The 16061-nt window shown below is 37.7% G+C and overlaps 1 protein-coding gene across 18 annotated transcripts in view; it reads left to right on the top strand.

Moving 5' to 3' along the window:
* MBNL1 (muscleblind like splicing regulator 1) overlaps positions 1–16061 on the top strand; it is a 203227-nt gene that overhangs the window by 152862 nt on the left and 34304 nt on the right. For all 18 annotated transcript variants that reach the window (XM_046002500.1, XM_046002516.1, XM_046002515.1 and 15 more), the window contains one exon: positions 8230–8400. In XM_046002500.1, the coding sequence (XP_045858456.1) occupies positions 8230–8400 (171 nt within the window). The remainder of the gene's footprint in view (positions 1–8229; positions 8401–16061) is intronic.

Genomic DNA, 16061 nt, shown 5'->3' with positions numbered 1-16061 from the left:
GCCTAGAACAGGCTTTGAATACTAGCTAGAAACGTCTAAACCTAAAATTGCTAGGTTAAGATCTCGTTAGACTTTGATGAGAAAACGTTTAACCCGAGGGAAACAGAGTCTGTTACATTCTTTCAGGCCATGGTAAAATTATAAATTTGCACTCAATAGATTGTGTGTATACACCTGGGTTTGTGTATTTTTTTCTTTTCCTGGCAGTCTCAATCATTGTCAAGCCATAGTGTTTGTGTGGATATGAACTTTTTATGGAATCAAGAAAAGGAAAAATCTAAATTGGGCTTCTGTTGTGTTTCATTTGAAAATATTTTGTATCTGGTGTAATATAATTTAAGAAATTGAGACTATTTCAGTAAAAATACATTCATAAATTTCTGCTCTTTTCTCTCACTGATAGGAGAAAATTTTCCCAGCTCTTGTATTGACCTCTAAGCTCTAAGCATATGGCCATATGTTGATTGGATGAATATATAGTAATTTACACCTAAAAAGTTAAGCTTTAAGTATTAGTGTTACTATATTTGCTTCATGTTAAGTTTGGATAACTCAAGAGTATAAAATGCTGACCAAAATAAAAGGAGAATTGACTCCTTCCTTCATATTCTGTGAGAATGACAAGCATTTGTTGCTGGTATTGCCTGAAAATCCAATGAGGAAATTAAAACAGGAAAAGTATTGTTTGGTATAAAAAAAATCTTCTTGCCTTTCCACATGGTAAAACTCTGAAATAGGTACAGAGGGAAAAATCAACAACAAAATTCCTGTTTTGTTGTCTGAGTTAAAGGGCTATAATATTTGAGAATAAAGAGAAAATAGAAAAAATGCTGTTAACATGTGAATATTTTATATTTACTATATTATACTAAAATATAGGAAATACATGGTACTGGCTTATTAAGAGTATATATACTATATATATTTACAAAATAGTATAATACACTGTTTATAAAACACAACAAAACAATAACATAAAATCAATGAAATCCCCATGGAGATTTTCTAAGAAAAAAATGAATATATCTGTTCTACTACATTAGGGATTTATACCAAATGATAGTTCACTGTTCTCTGGGGTTTTATTCTATAGCTTTCTATAAGTAAGTGTTTTTCCAAATAAAACAAGAAACGTAAATTTTAAGTCTTATATTCTAGGTTTCTTAAATTTGCAACACAAGCAGAATCTAAGTTTGTAATACATATGCTGCTCTTAGAAATAGGTACATAATTGGGATGAATATATATGTGTGTGTGTGTGTATGTATAATTACTTACATATATATGTGTACATTTGCATATGACTAAAAACAACGTTATGCCTTGGGTCCACCGCAATTTCAGACAGTGGTCAGAAGTCTTTCATTATTTTTCTGGGTTCTCTGACTACTTAATTTACCTTTCTCAGTAGCTTCTTTTCCAAAGTAGGGAATGTATGTCTCACTTTTTGCTATTCTGATAAAAATTTTCCATAGGGAAGTAAAACCAAGAAAATGTTGCTTACTCTTAAAGTCAGCATATCTGGTATTCTGGTTAACAGGTGGATGGAGCTATTAGTATGATTTTGGAATTTAATTATTTACTTTTTTGTATACCACAGTCTTTATTTGTTTTAATTTCAAATAAGAAAAAAATCAACATTGAAACTCATATTCATACCTTGGAAATTTTTAGAAGCTGTAGCTATTAGAATCCAGCAAAACTAGAAGGAACCCACTCTTTTTGAGTCAGGTTTTATAGGACAAGTCTATTATCTTCGGTTTGAGGAAATTGCCAGACATTTAAGTGTAGTATGAAAACACTTAAAACTAATGACAAATAACTTTGGGTTGACAGTTTTTAATTGTGTGCCCTTTTTAGGGACTGAACGTTGGTGTCCCCCTAAAATTCTTATGTTGAAGCCCTGTTTCCTGTATGGCTATATTTGAAGATGGAACTTCTAAGGAAATAACTAAGGTTAAAGTCACAAGAGCAGGACCTTGATCTGATCAGATTAGCGTCCTTATCAGAGACTCCCGGGAACAAACTTTCTCTATAAACTTTCTCTCCTCAAGCAGGCACGGAGGAAAGGCCATATGAGGAATAGCAGGAAGGTAGCCGTCTGCAAGCCAGAAAGCACTCTTACCAGAAACAGAGGAATGAAACCCTGTTGTTTAAAACACTCAGTCTGTGGCGGTTTGTCGTGACAAGCAAAGTGGACTAATACAGCCCCTATTAAATTCCATTAGTTATAAAGCAGTGGTTGACTGCCAACTGGAGATGATTTTGCCTCCCTCCTCACCCCTAGAGACATGGGGCAAGACTGAGAGACAATTTTCATTGTCATAACTGAGGACAGGAGTGCTGCAGCCATTTAGCAAGCCAGGCATGCTGCTAAACATCCTACAGTGGACAGAACAGCTCCACCGCAAAGCCCTGTAGGGCCCAAAATGTCAAGAGTGCTGAGATTGAGAAAGCTTGAGCTGCCTTTTAGGATGCCTATGTTCTTGTAAGCTAGAGCAAGTCCTTTAGGGAAACAGGTAGGGTATAAAGAAATATACATTCAGGAGCAACAATATCCTGTGTGTTAGGTACAACTAATTTATTTTCAATATTTGCAAGCCCATAAACTGTAATTTCTAGAGTTAATCCCAAACTCCTCTCCACCCAAAGGAAAACAAAACAGTGAGTCTGTACAGCTGTGCATGCAGGTTTGCAGGCATACACTGTTTTCTAAAAGTTAATCTTGTTTTAAACTGCCATAAACTTCCTACCACAAGATGCTTGTGATTTTTAAGTCGATATTCTACCTATGTAAATTTATTCACCTTGTATTAGAATTGAAAATCATAAATTAGCGGGGTAGAGCCATAAGATACAATTTCAGAAATGCATGAAATGTTATTTCTTGACTGCCAATTTTTTCCCCTTTGGCAAAAATATTGTGAGCTATTTCTATCATCTTAGCTGAAAAAATAAAAAGAAAGAATTTTCAATAGGAAGCTACCAAGTTCCTTTGACAGAGTTTCTGCCCGGTATCTGAGCAATGAGTATCGCCAGAAAGTGCTTCAAAAACATTTGTATATCTCAGTCGTCCCAAAGGAAATATGGGTTTTGTTTTAACAATTGAAATAAATGGTTGCAATTTGAACAGTTTTTCCTGAAAACCAGTATTTCTAGTGAAAATTGGAAAAGACTTACGAGTGTAAGCTGGTACCCCTATGATTTTTTCATTGCCCCTTTATTTCCAGAATCTACCTAAATATGACCCAATAATTTTAATTCTACCACATAGTTACCATTTGGCAGCTTAATGAGATGTCTTTTCTTTTTATATTCTGAACTCTTAAATCACAATATGCCTTTTATTTTAGATAGAAGAATTATAGCTAACAATGGGAGATTAGTTTTTCTAGTTTTCAAATAGAATTTTGATTTTTTTTTGTTTTATTAAGTTTCACTGACTTCTAAGTAAGACATTTCATTTTTGATTGTTAGTTCTTAAATAAATATTAAAAATAGCTAAGAAACCATTTCATCATATCTCTAAATTGCTATCTATAGTTAAATTCAATTTTATCTTTATTTACAATTTATATCTCACTATATACATTATATAGTGCATATACATATATATCATTTTTAGGTATGTACTATATATGTTCTTACTATGAGTTATTTAAAAGTACATTTTACTGGGGCACCTGGGTGACTCAGTTGGTTAAGCATCTGCCTTCAGATCAAGTCATGATCCCAGGGTCCTGGGATTGAGCCCCACATCCTCTGGCTCCCTGCTCAGTGGGGAGCCTCCTCCTTCTCTCCCTCTGCTCCTCCCCTCTACTCATTTTCTCTCTCTCTCTCTCTTTCTCTCTTGCGTGCGCGCGCTCGAAAAAAAAAATTTAAATAAATTTGTAAAAGTGCACTTTATCAAACTACAATGTTTAAAAATTAACCAGGTGCTTATTTTGAGGCTCACACATTTAATCTAAACATACATTTTCCTTGTTGTAATCACAAACTCATGCCCATTTCAAAAGCTAATGAGAAAACCCTTAAATTCACAATTGAACAGTTTATAACTTCAGAAATTAAAGACTTGATGAGTTGATCTCTTGAATGACCATGATTGGTCTCATAGAGGCTTTTAAGACGACACAGGGAAAATTTTGACTTTTTTGGAAAGATTACTTTTAAAGATGTAGAAAAATTACTGGAGAAAAATAGACTTAGTCTGAATTGATACTTTACTGAACTTCTTCCATTCCCTTAAAATACATAGTATGTACCTTACAACTATATCTTTGAAATCTGTGTTCAGTGAAGCTGTAAAAAGCCACTTTGAGTGGCATGGAAGGTATTTATGGTATAGACCCTATAGAGTGGCCTGCCAGTCATCTGGGAAGCTCATTGATAATAAATGTCAGTGCAATCAACAAAAGCAAACCACAGCAAGGTAACACTGTAAGAAATGTATCAGAGCGGCATTTTCCGTAGTGGGTGTGGCAAGTACAGAGCGGATGAATAAGGGCCCCGCTTGCATTGTTAATGACTGACAGGCATTGTCACTGGGTTTTGCCTTTTGCATTATTTTAAGTACTTTTAACAGATCTAGTGCTAAACTAGGCAACTGCTGTTCTTTATTAGCTTATTGACAGCCTGTTACAGCGGGAGCCACAGATGTAGTTGGCCCACTGTCCTGCTCAACCCTTACACATCACCAGTGAAATCAGTGGGGATGTTGCTATTCGACCAAAAAGGTATGGCCACTCAGAGCACTTAGCTCCTACCCGGTCATACATCAAGTAAATAACACAGCTGCTATTCTGCTCTTCGAAACCAAGCTGTGTGGGATAAAATGTACAATTATGTAGCAGTAGGTGGAATAGCATAGAGCAATCAAAAAGGAATAAAAACTACTTTATATTTTAGCATTAATCCTAGCAGCTTGATTTATGGTCTCTTGGGGTGAAATCTCTGGATGATTTAGAACACAGTTTCTTTACACAGATTTGCATGTGTGAGTGCTAGATACCGGTGGAATTTCTGTACTTAGATTTTTAGAATGTATTGTCACTGTACAAGTTTTAGGACACCAAATACATTGAAACTCTACAAAACTCCAGTCATCCCTGCTGAAACAAAAAAACAAAAAACAAAAAAAAACTTCTGTTACCTCTTCTCCCTTTATTATGGCCATCTTTATTGGGTGTTCAAGTTACTGGCCTCTGAATAAAAGCATCAGTAACTTAGTACAGCTCTGAATCAAAGTTTGGTATTAGAGTTAGTTTTAGTTCTACTATTTTCATTGCCTTCAGGATGGAGTTGGAGTAGAATTCACCTTTAAAGATTTGTTAAGAAGTGTCCATTCATTGATTTTGCAAATGAGTACCGAGGCACGGTGCTGGGAACTCAGGTGTGGACTGTGGACGGACCTGGAGAGGTACCAGGGGTGTGTTCTCCTTAATTCTTCACAAGAGGTATATTGCTGGTGATTCTCTCCAGAGTTTTAGGCAGTCCTCTAGAAGAGGATGTTTATTCTAACTTTTTCTTGACCTTTTTATTTGTCAAACCACAATTATTCAGCTGCATAGTCAGCATAAAACACGATCTGAATTCCCTAGGAAGCTGAGTTTATCTAATGTCAACTGCGGAGGCCGCTCTGGTTTTTTTCCCCCACATGTCAATGAAAAATTCACGTGGCTTTGCAGAATTGTGTTTTTGTAGTGTTTTTTGCTCTATCAGGCTAACCTGGAATACTATGACAATGCAGGTCCCTGGGCTCCCTCCACCCCCCCCCCAGCCCCGATCTCTCTCCACAGACTGCGTGGAAGAGGCCTGCTTGACTGCCTGTTTTTCACCAAATATCCTCTGTTGATTCTTAGGAACAGAGCTTTTTGAAAGGGAAGCTTCAGCGCAGTCAAATCAAGACATGTATAGAAAGGTAGCGTTTGTAAGAAATTAGAATGGCATTTTTCCTAAGTGTGGCAAATGCAAAACGAAAACCAAAGGTCTGAGCATCTCTTGAAAGGTCTGACATGATCTGACACAGAATGTGTATAGCGCAATACGATTTGTCTCCATGATTCCAGTCTGAACTGTGTTCCTAGGGAGGAAGGACTGGGTGGTGTGTGTGGTGGGAAGCACTCAGATGAAGAGTTTAGGAAGATCAGTGTTGGTGTTGGTCAGGCCTAGTTCAAGGCCGAGAACTATCTCTGTGCTATTTGTGGAGCTGTAGAAACTGATCAGAATGAATTGACAGTAACCGAGTCCTGGCGGGGTGGGGGGTATAACCTCGCTTATTTCCCTTAAATAGATCTAATATTAGTAAGAAACATGATGTGAAGATACTGGCAACCAGAGTTTCCCTTAGAGCCAAATTGTTCTTTGTCCTGAAAAAAGCAGGTTTTCTCTAGGACACCTCACCTGGGTAGCCCTGAGATCACATCCCGTGTTAGCCAGGAGCTTATTTGCATGGCCAGGCGTTCTCTGTGGTTTCTTTTGTGACTCTCAGTCTTGTTTTTTTAGTACAAGTTACTTTTTATCTGGATGCTTTCAAGCTAATAACATGTTCTTGATCTCAACAGATAGCAAGCATGATTTCATATGGAGTAAGTCATAAATATATAAATGTTACTTTGTGGACATATCAATAGGCATAACTAAGGGATTTTACAAAAATTACCTTCATGCCAATATTTTGGTCTTCTTTTGTGAGATACATGATTAAAGGGGTGGGGGTGGTGGCAGATAGCAGCTCCTGACCTTTACCTTGCCCACAGAGTGCCGTGCAGTGCCAAGGCCATGACATACACATCATGTCCTCTGATCTTCATAATAACTATGTGGTGTAGGTCCTATAGCGATTTTGAAATGGATACAAGGCCTGAGACTTAAAGAAGTTTTGTTTGCAGTTCCTGCTACTAGGCCTCTCCCCTAGGTCTTAGGACCTGTCAGTTCCTTGGTATCAACTACTGTCTTGTGCTACCTTTGGATTTAAAGTATTATTAGCGATGCTTTATTACATAAAGGTTGCCAAAATGAAAGGCAGTATCCTACGAGATTAGCCCTTTGCAGAAACTTACAAAACAAGCCAGAAATAGATCTTTCAAATTAGGGTTGTGACAAGATTTTTATCACAAATGTAAGCATGCTGAGTCAGTTTACAGTATGAGGTCAAGTTATGGCAGATGAATTTTTCTTAGAAAAATCAAAGAAAGCTCAGGAAAGTGATTGATGCTTCAGTTGAATCTTTCTTTGACCCTCCCAAGCAGTTCTAATTAGATTTATCAGTGAAAGAAGTTGTCAGGGTTATAATTGATGAGACCTTTTACTATAAAGGCTTGAGAACATATTGAAATAATATGGAAACAGTGGAACGATGATAGTATTGAAACAATATGAACTAAATCCCTTATATATTATTTCATATTACAGACTTTAATATATATTTTTAATGAAAAGAACTGTCCCAAAAGAAAGGGTATATTCACATTTCTTATTTTTTACTAACATTTTGTTCCTCCATTTTACATTATATAGCTTTTGGAGGATATGTATGTCTATTTCCTATTGCTTTATAGCTCTTGGGCAAAGGAGACTAGCTTTATCTTTGAAAGGTTAAAGGTTACATTTTCACCATTGTTTCATTATACTTACTAATCTCTATGTATAGGGGAACATAAGGGCATTTTCTTTTTTCACCTGTAAATTTCTTAATACATGGGTTTGTAAAGCTTAGTAGTAATTAATTTTATTTGTTAATACTTGTAAAGTGATACTTGTAAAGGTGCTTAATGGAAGATACAGTGTGCCTTGAATCCTCTAAGTTCATTTCCTTAGAACTCAATACAAGTAAAAATAGATGCTAAAACTTCATGATTCTTTTGGGTTCATTAAAGTTAACCAGGAGATTTGGAAGGAGCTAATAGTCTTCATTTCATATTCTTTATTTTAAGATTACACTGGCAGTTTATAGATTTTTAAACTTAGAACTAGAAATATTAGTGCTAATATTAAAAGAAGGGAAATTCTTTAAGCTTTAAGACTTTTTTTGAATGTCTTAACACCTCATTTGGATAGTGCATTTGGGTGAATTCATTACTTATTCTCAATGCATGCTAAGTGGGTATGTACAGTGCAATGTGCTAGAAACCCATGGTAGATCCAGGTGGTAGGTTTGCATTATCTTTATTTTTCAAGATTTGCTGGTCTAATCTTTTTTAAATGATATTTTCTGCTTTTGTCTTTTAGGGTCGTTGCTCCAGGGAGAACTGCAAATATCTTCATCCACCCCCACACTTAAAAACTCAATTGGAGATAAATGGGCGCAATAACTTGATTCAGCAGAAGAACATGGCCATGTTGGCCCAGCAAATGCAACTAGCCAATGCCATGATGCCCGGTGCCCCATTACAACCCGTGGTAAGCACATCTCCAGTTCTCATTCATTGAGTTTGTAATTCCAAGTGCTCAGTTTCAGTATGAAAGTAATGATTGCACTCAATTAAGTGAACATAGGTAACAGTATCATGTGTCTAGCATTTTCTAGCAAAATTACCAAGCAAAGCCCGAAACAGTTTTCACACTGCAAAGTTAACTCATCTTCTTGTTCAGTCATGGGGAAATTTAAATATGACATGTTTTCCCCCTGAAATTCTCTTCACATGAAATCCTGTGATTTGCAGGTATTAAAATGGTCATCAAACTCATCACTATAGTCCATGTGCATTTTCAGGCTTCCTTTAATAATAGTAATACTTTTGCAATTTGTTATAGATCAGCTTTAGTTTTGAGAAAAATTCTCCCTTTCCTCCTTCCTTGAAGAGGATCTGTTTGCATCATTTTCTTTATTGAAAAAGAGCTTCTGTTATTCTTTCAATCTCAAACTGAAGTTATTTTGTAGTTACAAATGCTAGCAAAATTCTGATAGTGGTGAATCAATATCATGCATTAAAAGAAAACTAATCAAGGAGAGGAGAGGCAGAAACTCCCAGGGCTTTTAAGCAAAGAGCTAAGTATTTTAAACTGTAGGTGGTCATAGAGAACATAGAGATTTAATGTTTACTGAGCAGTGTGTATGGGAATAACTTTTCATTCTGATCATATTTATTTATTTGGGGGGTTTGGGGGAATGTATACCATAAACGACTTTAATAACCTTTACTCCCATTTATTCATAAAAATGTAAGATTACTATCATGAGTAATTTTAGATTACAAAAGGTATTCTGATATTAATTGTGATATAGTAATTCTGTATTTAAATGCATGTTAAAATTTGTAATGATCAGAATGTATCTGTCGGTAATTTATGTCACTAACTTATATGCAATATTATGGGGTTACGGGAGTGTGAAGACCCACATTTTTCTGATATGCTAACTGTAGCATGTGTGCTAACTAATTTTTTTCCTAATACATTTTAACACCTGAACTCAATGTAATTATTATTCTCTCTTAGAACTTAATGCACCAATCATTCCAAAAAAGAGGGGGGGATTGCATTTCGAGGTGGGAGGGATCTCCATATCACATCGGCAGTGATACCAATTATCAGTACTATACAGTTGAGGTGAGAGAATATTATAATTCTGTGTCTGTTTTAACCTGATGTATTTGTTTTCCATTATTGGGGGCTCAGTTAAAAATATGATATCTTAAACTTATTTTTTGTGTCATCTGACATCTGCTAATATTATATCTGCATTGGGATAGCATGAAGATTTCCATTTGGTTAAAAAAAAAGTTTAGTTATAATCATTCTCACTAGCATAAAACACAGGACAGGAGGTGTCTTTAACAGCTGGCCCTCTCACACAGTTTCAAAGATCTGATAAATCCTTGGGGTGGCTACTACTTTAGCTGATATGCGATCTCTCCTTGATGTGAAATACAAATGTTTCACTTAAACATTTAAAGCCTGCTTACTGTCAGGCTCAACCCTCTTAGTGACCAGCAGCACCTCTGGGCCATACTGCTGGAAACAGAGCTGGTCATGGCATTGAGCTCCTACTCACTGTGACATCTTGGCCCATTTCCTGATTTAGTCCTTGAGCTTTACTCTCAAGGCCATTCCAAGGTCATTGTATGGGTAATCCTGGGACCGACTGTAAACGATTATGCTGTCTGCGAAATACGGTAACAAATGTGTGGTGTGCACAAAATCACGAAATCATAATTTCTGAAACCATCAGACAAATCACATGTCCTGGTGTCTTTGTTGGAAAATTCTCTACTTAGACAAAACATTTATTTTTATTAGTTGTGAGCACATTCAGACTTTATGTTAATTTTCCCTGGTATGACTAGATTTGAATGCTGAATTACCCTTCTGCTAAAGGCATCCTGAGATCATAGTCTAAAAATATACTCTGTTCAGGGTGGCATTTTTGTAATAAATATAGAAGTCATTTTAATTATTCAGTTTTAAAGCATTCAGAGCTTTAATGACTGTAGAGAAGGCTCTAATCCAGGAAATTTGCCTTCAAAATCCCACCTGAGACTTTTCGATCCTTTGTGTAGTCAGCCAGGCTGATGAGAGTAATCATACTGAGATTCAGAAATAAATGAGATGGTCATGACCAGCTGCTTACTGGAACTTGAATGCTGGGTCACCACATAGGGATGATGACAGGGCTGGAAGCAGCCAGGTGACTATTACGGGACATGGTTGTCACTCAAAGAGGATGGCCACTATTACAGATGTTAGTGTTTGAAGGCACAGTACACACTTAGATTCAGCCCAGGTAGGGGTTCTATCGAAGGAGATGATACTGTGAGCAGATCCATAATATCAGGAGTGGTGGGAGTACCTGAGCAGTTTCAGGGTTTGTAGTCGAGTCAGTGAAGCCTCTTATCTTTTTCGGGCAAACCAGTTTGGTCCCTAAAACTATAGCTGAAGGAGCACGAAGAGGAGGAGGAGCTGGGGAGTTCTAATCAAATCCGGAAGCATATCCTATTGTGCCTGGCATATAGGGAGATCAAAAATCGTTGATGAGGGGCACCTGGGTGGCTCAGTGGGTTAAAGCCTCTGCCTTCAGCTCAGGTCATGATCTCAGGGTCCTGGGATCAAGCCCCACATCGGGCTCTCTGCTCCGCGGGGAGCCTGCTTCCTCCTCTCTCTCTGCCTAGTTGTGATTTCTCTCTGTGAAATAAATAAAATATTAAAAAAAAAAATCATTGATGAGTGAAAGAATGAAGTAAGGAGTTTCCTGAGTACAAGGAAGACAGGCAGAGGTTTGTGTAGTTCACCTGGCCCTGTGGTTCCAAAGGAATCATCAGCAGAAGCCAGAGTACAAGCCCCATTATAGAGATGGCAGCGTAGTCTGGGGTGTACAGCTGGGTTTATGCTAACACACTATTAGCAGAGGCAGCCAGGGCCTCCGTGATCTACTGATCATAAACCCAGCCCACTTGGTTGGGTTTTCATCTTTTCAGAAATTTTGATGACACTGAGCTGACTTGGGAAATGTAGGGCTTTAAAGGAGAGTTTCCTGGTTTTGTTGACTTTATTCTATTGTGATGAAATGCACCAAGCCAAGAATCAGAAAGAGGACTTCCATTTTGGGGGCAGAGACAAAACTCTAAAGGCATTTACTGCACTCACTACCTTTTGTATCATAAATCCACACCATCGTCTATAAAGTAGATAATATTATCTCAGCTTTAGAGATGAAGACACGAGGTTCAGAAAGGTTAAGTAATTTGCCCAAGGTACGTAGCTAGTGGTTAGTAGGGCCAGGATTTTAACCCAAGTTGTTCAGGTTCTGGCATCCATGCTGTAGAAACACTAATGTAGAAACATCCCACCAACCAGCTCTGGGTCCTTGGTTGATTCAATTAAGACATCTGACTTCATTAATATATAGTGATAAGTTTCAATATGTTATCTGCAAGTTCCTAACAATCTCATAATTGTTTCCATTTCATAAGATGAGAAAAAATAGTTGAAAATAAGTAATTGAATTTACCTATGTGTCTACTCTCTAAAATTTGCATAAGAAATTATTAAGTAACTGGCTTTAATTCTATTATCATTTCCAAGCCCCTAAGGAAAATGTAAAAAGATCATATTTCTCTTTATCATATGATCTTTGAAGAGAAATGAAAGACCTATAGTATTTGGTTATCCAAATATAAAATATTAAATATTTGGATTTTTTGTAAGTACTACTTAAAAAAAAAAAAGTATTACTACTTTGCTATGCACTATCTGATGCAGAGATAATCCAACCAGAAAACTAAGCAACCTAACCAAATATAGACCATATCTTGTGGCTCACAACTTGGAAGCATCTGGTGTATTTCTTTGATCCATCCCAGAAAGATGTCTTCAGCAATTCTCTTGATTCCATGCTTTTGTCATTGCCCTTGAAGAGCTCTGCACAGCCGTGTGTATGAAAAGCTGTATCCATGTTCTGTACTCCCACTCCACTCCTGTGCCTTTCCCTAAGGTTTGCTCCCAAACCTTAGCCTTGGCCATTGGTAATTTCTGAGGGCAGCTCCCCATAAGGTGTACACACCTCGCTGCCTTGAGGTACATAACTCAAGTTGAATTCCTGTGCCTTTCATGAATTTGAAATAGCCTAGTGATAAGAAATTCAAAGTTATTGGACTTAGCAAAAAAGTCTTGGGAGCTCCTTTGCTCTTCCTGACGCCTCACCTTTGCTGTCCGGGTGTTCCTGCATCATGGTTGTTGGTGGCTGCGTGCTGAAAGTTTTGAAGTCATCATTTGTCACATTTCCAGGAATACCTAGAATTCTTAAATTGGTTTTTAGTGCTTTACCCTCCAGGCTTCCCAACTAGTGTCTGAGATAAGGCCACTTTGTGAGAAAGCGTTTCCAGTAAAACGTGGCCATGGCTGTCATCCGTGGTCCATGTACCTGTCCTTCTAGTGCCAGATTCGGTCAAGGAGCCGTTGCTTCCTGGAGCAGCTCAAGGATGGGCCGGAATCTTAGGGACCGGGCCACACGTACTGACACCTTCTTGCTTGATGGGCCAGAAGTGAGTCTTCTTTATGTAAATGTCTGTTACTTCAGTAAAACTAGATTGAAGTGGCAAGGTGACATTAAAAATAAAGCCAGGTGGTCATTGTGATTGGCCCAGTCAACAAAGTCTAGAAGCAGACTTTGAAGCAGTATTCTTATTTTATTCTAGTCATGTGCTGCATTCTTGGGGAGAAAAAAAAAAAGACTTTGTAATGTGATTTGTTGAGAACTCCCATTAGCCTTTGGCTATTTAATATTTAAAATAATTGTTTACAGGAATGTCTCTCATTTCTGTACAGGGTTGTGTGTACCCAGAAACATGGCTTTATACACCTTGATTATGTGCTATCAAGTTAAAAAAAATAACTTTTTTTTGGTACTGCTTGCAAGTTCAGCCTTTACAAACACACACACACACACACACACACACACACACACACACACACACGCATGTATGCACAAAGGTAAAATCTAGAAAAATCATCGTATTCCATAAATCACATCAAATGCTGATTAGATACTATTTATTATATATATTCTATCCATTTAAAAAAATCACAAACACTGTTTCACATAATGCATTAAAATAAGTTAGGGCTCCTATGATATTTGCAACATTACAGCATGCTCATACCACAGTGTGGAAACTTAGAAAGCTCAGGATTTAAAAAAAAAATGCAAAACAAAACTAAAAGGCATTATACTTTTCAAACAAGCATCCTACGCCAGTTAACGATTATACTGTCAAGTGGAGAGGAAGTAACATTAAATCGCTTTCTTTTACGTTCACATAGATTTGCTAGAAAATTTTTAATGCATTTGCTAAGTGAGTTTTTGTGCTGGAGAAACACAGCAAAAGCATTACTTCCGACACGAAGCCCGTGTGCAGAGGAGCTGCGCCGATGGCAGCTGCTGGTGCCATGCAGAGTGAGGGAAGCCTGGTGCAGAAGACGCACTGGGACGCCTGTAGTCAAATTTGAGAAGAGAGGGTTAAGTAAACAAGTGTGGTGATCAATGCCAAATTCGAGTGGTGAAGAGTTCTATGGTAACAGAGGGTAGGGAAAAATAAAAAACCCTCTTCATAGTTGGAGATGTGGGCGGATCAGGGGAAACTTGAAGAGAAAGAGTCGTGATTCTTGAAGCGTGATTAGGAATTAAACAGAAGGGCTGGGCAGGAACAACCTCCCATGTAGAGGGAAAAGCATTGTTCAGAAGAAAGCTGTGAGGACACATGTCTCCTTGGAGACCTCGCATACAATCAGAAATCTGAACCTGTTTCTGTTTTTCAATAGTAGAATACCATGTAATGTATAGAAGGGGAATGACCCAGGAGATTTTTAAATAGTCCTGCTGAGATTGTGATGAGTGGGGAGTGCCAGGGCATTCGGGGGTCGATGTTCTCCAGAGGATGCTAACGGCCAGCCAGCCCCGAGAACCACTGGTTTCAGGATCACCTGGATCCAGACACACCTGTATCCAGATCCTGAGTCTTTCATGCTCTCCTTTGCGATGAACACGTAATCTGTGTGAACTCTTTTCCTTGTCTGCAAAATGGGAGGGACTAATAAAACCCACCTGACAAAACTGTAATTCTTCACACATTCCTTCATTCACTCCTTTAGTCTGTGTATGTTTATTGAGTACTTATTATGTGCTAGGCATCTAGCTTGATCCTGGGGATTTAGCCGTGAGTGACACAGATAGCAGCCCCTCCCCAACTCACAACTGGAGTTGTTGCCTTTGTTTGCCCAGGGAGTTTTATTTTACTGTTACATGAGTTAAATAGAATAACATAGGTAAAGCCCTTAGCACAATGCCTGGCACACAATAAATGGGAGGAATTATGGCAATAATCATGTTTGCACACATTTAGCTAGGGTCATCATGTGAAATTGAACATCATTTTAATTTCTAATAAAGCCTGATTACTTTAATGGAATCAGAATGTCTCATTTAAAACAAACAGGGATTAGCCCATAAATGGTTGCAGTTTGCTTTTCTCTGCTGAGGGTGTTCACTTGCAAAAGGCAATCATAAGCCAACGTTCTTTATGCCTTCCAGGAACAGAGATATCTGTAAGTCATTATTACAAGGATGTAGTCAGTATCAAATACTCCAATTACGTAGTTATATGTTATCCTGTGGATACTGCAGAAAAAATACAAGGCACTTGATAATACCACAGCATTAACGTCTGCCCTCACCGTTCTGCGGAAACCCTCCGTGGGATGGCTTTTGGAAAGGAGACTTGGCAGTTCAAGCACCTCACTAATCTGATTGGGCGCTGATGGGGCCACGAAGTGACCTACCTCCAACAAGGTGCTCTTTGAAAAAAGAATGTAACAAATTTACAAAACCCCCAAATAAAGGAAGGAATGTTGCTCTTTCTGGGGGCAGCTTTTGGGATCAAGTTTCAAAGTATAGAGCTATTATTATTGATCCTCTGCTGGTTTAGCAAATAGCTCCACTTATCTGAAGAGGGAGCAGTTGGAGAGAATGCTTGCTGAATAGTTGATGTTTCAGATTTTTCAAGCTGCTAGATTTTACTTGGGTGACGGTGCCCTAAAATTCTTCAGATTTGAATTTGCTCTGCTGCATTAAGTCAGAAAATCAATTCACGTGACACCTCTATAGAAACAATCCAGCAGGAAAATTGTCGCCGGTTAGTGAGATCAATATTTTTATTTAGGAGAAGTATTATTTTATCTGTGATATGCAACCGCTGCCTTAGATGCATCATCGATTATAAATTTATTTTATTCATTGGGATTTAATAGAGCTGCGTTTTATCGGTCACTGGTCTTATTTTCTTAAAATAAGAATGCTTTTCTTAAAAAAAAATGCTTTTCTTGCCTCCAAATATGTTTGCAAGTTTGATCTCTGCTTCTGAATAATGTACAGTGACATAAACATCTCCGTAACTTTGCAGAGTACACATTAAAAATCCCCTATCTGGAAATCCCTGTTAATTCATAGCAATAGAATATGAAGAGGAGTGATACAGACTGGCTCTGCTCTCCAATTTTAAAACTGGGCTTCTGGTCTTCTATGCTCAATTTCTTATAATTTTTAAATGCCTGATAGAAAATCAGAGTGC

The sequence above is a fragment of the Meles meles genome, chromosome 4 (genome assembly GCF_922984935.1).
Source record: "Meles meles chromosome 4, mMelMel3.1 paternal haplotype, whole genome shotgun sequence".
Taxonomy (NCBI): Eukaryota; Metazoa; Chordata; class Mammalia; order Carnivora; family Mustelidae; genus Meles; species Meles meles.
This window is presented reverse-complemented; position numbering and strand designations above follow the sequence as displayed.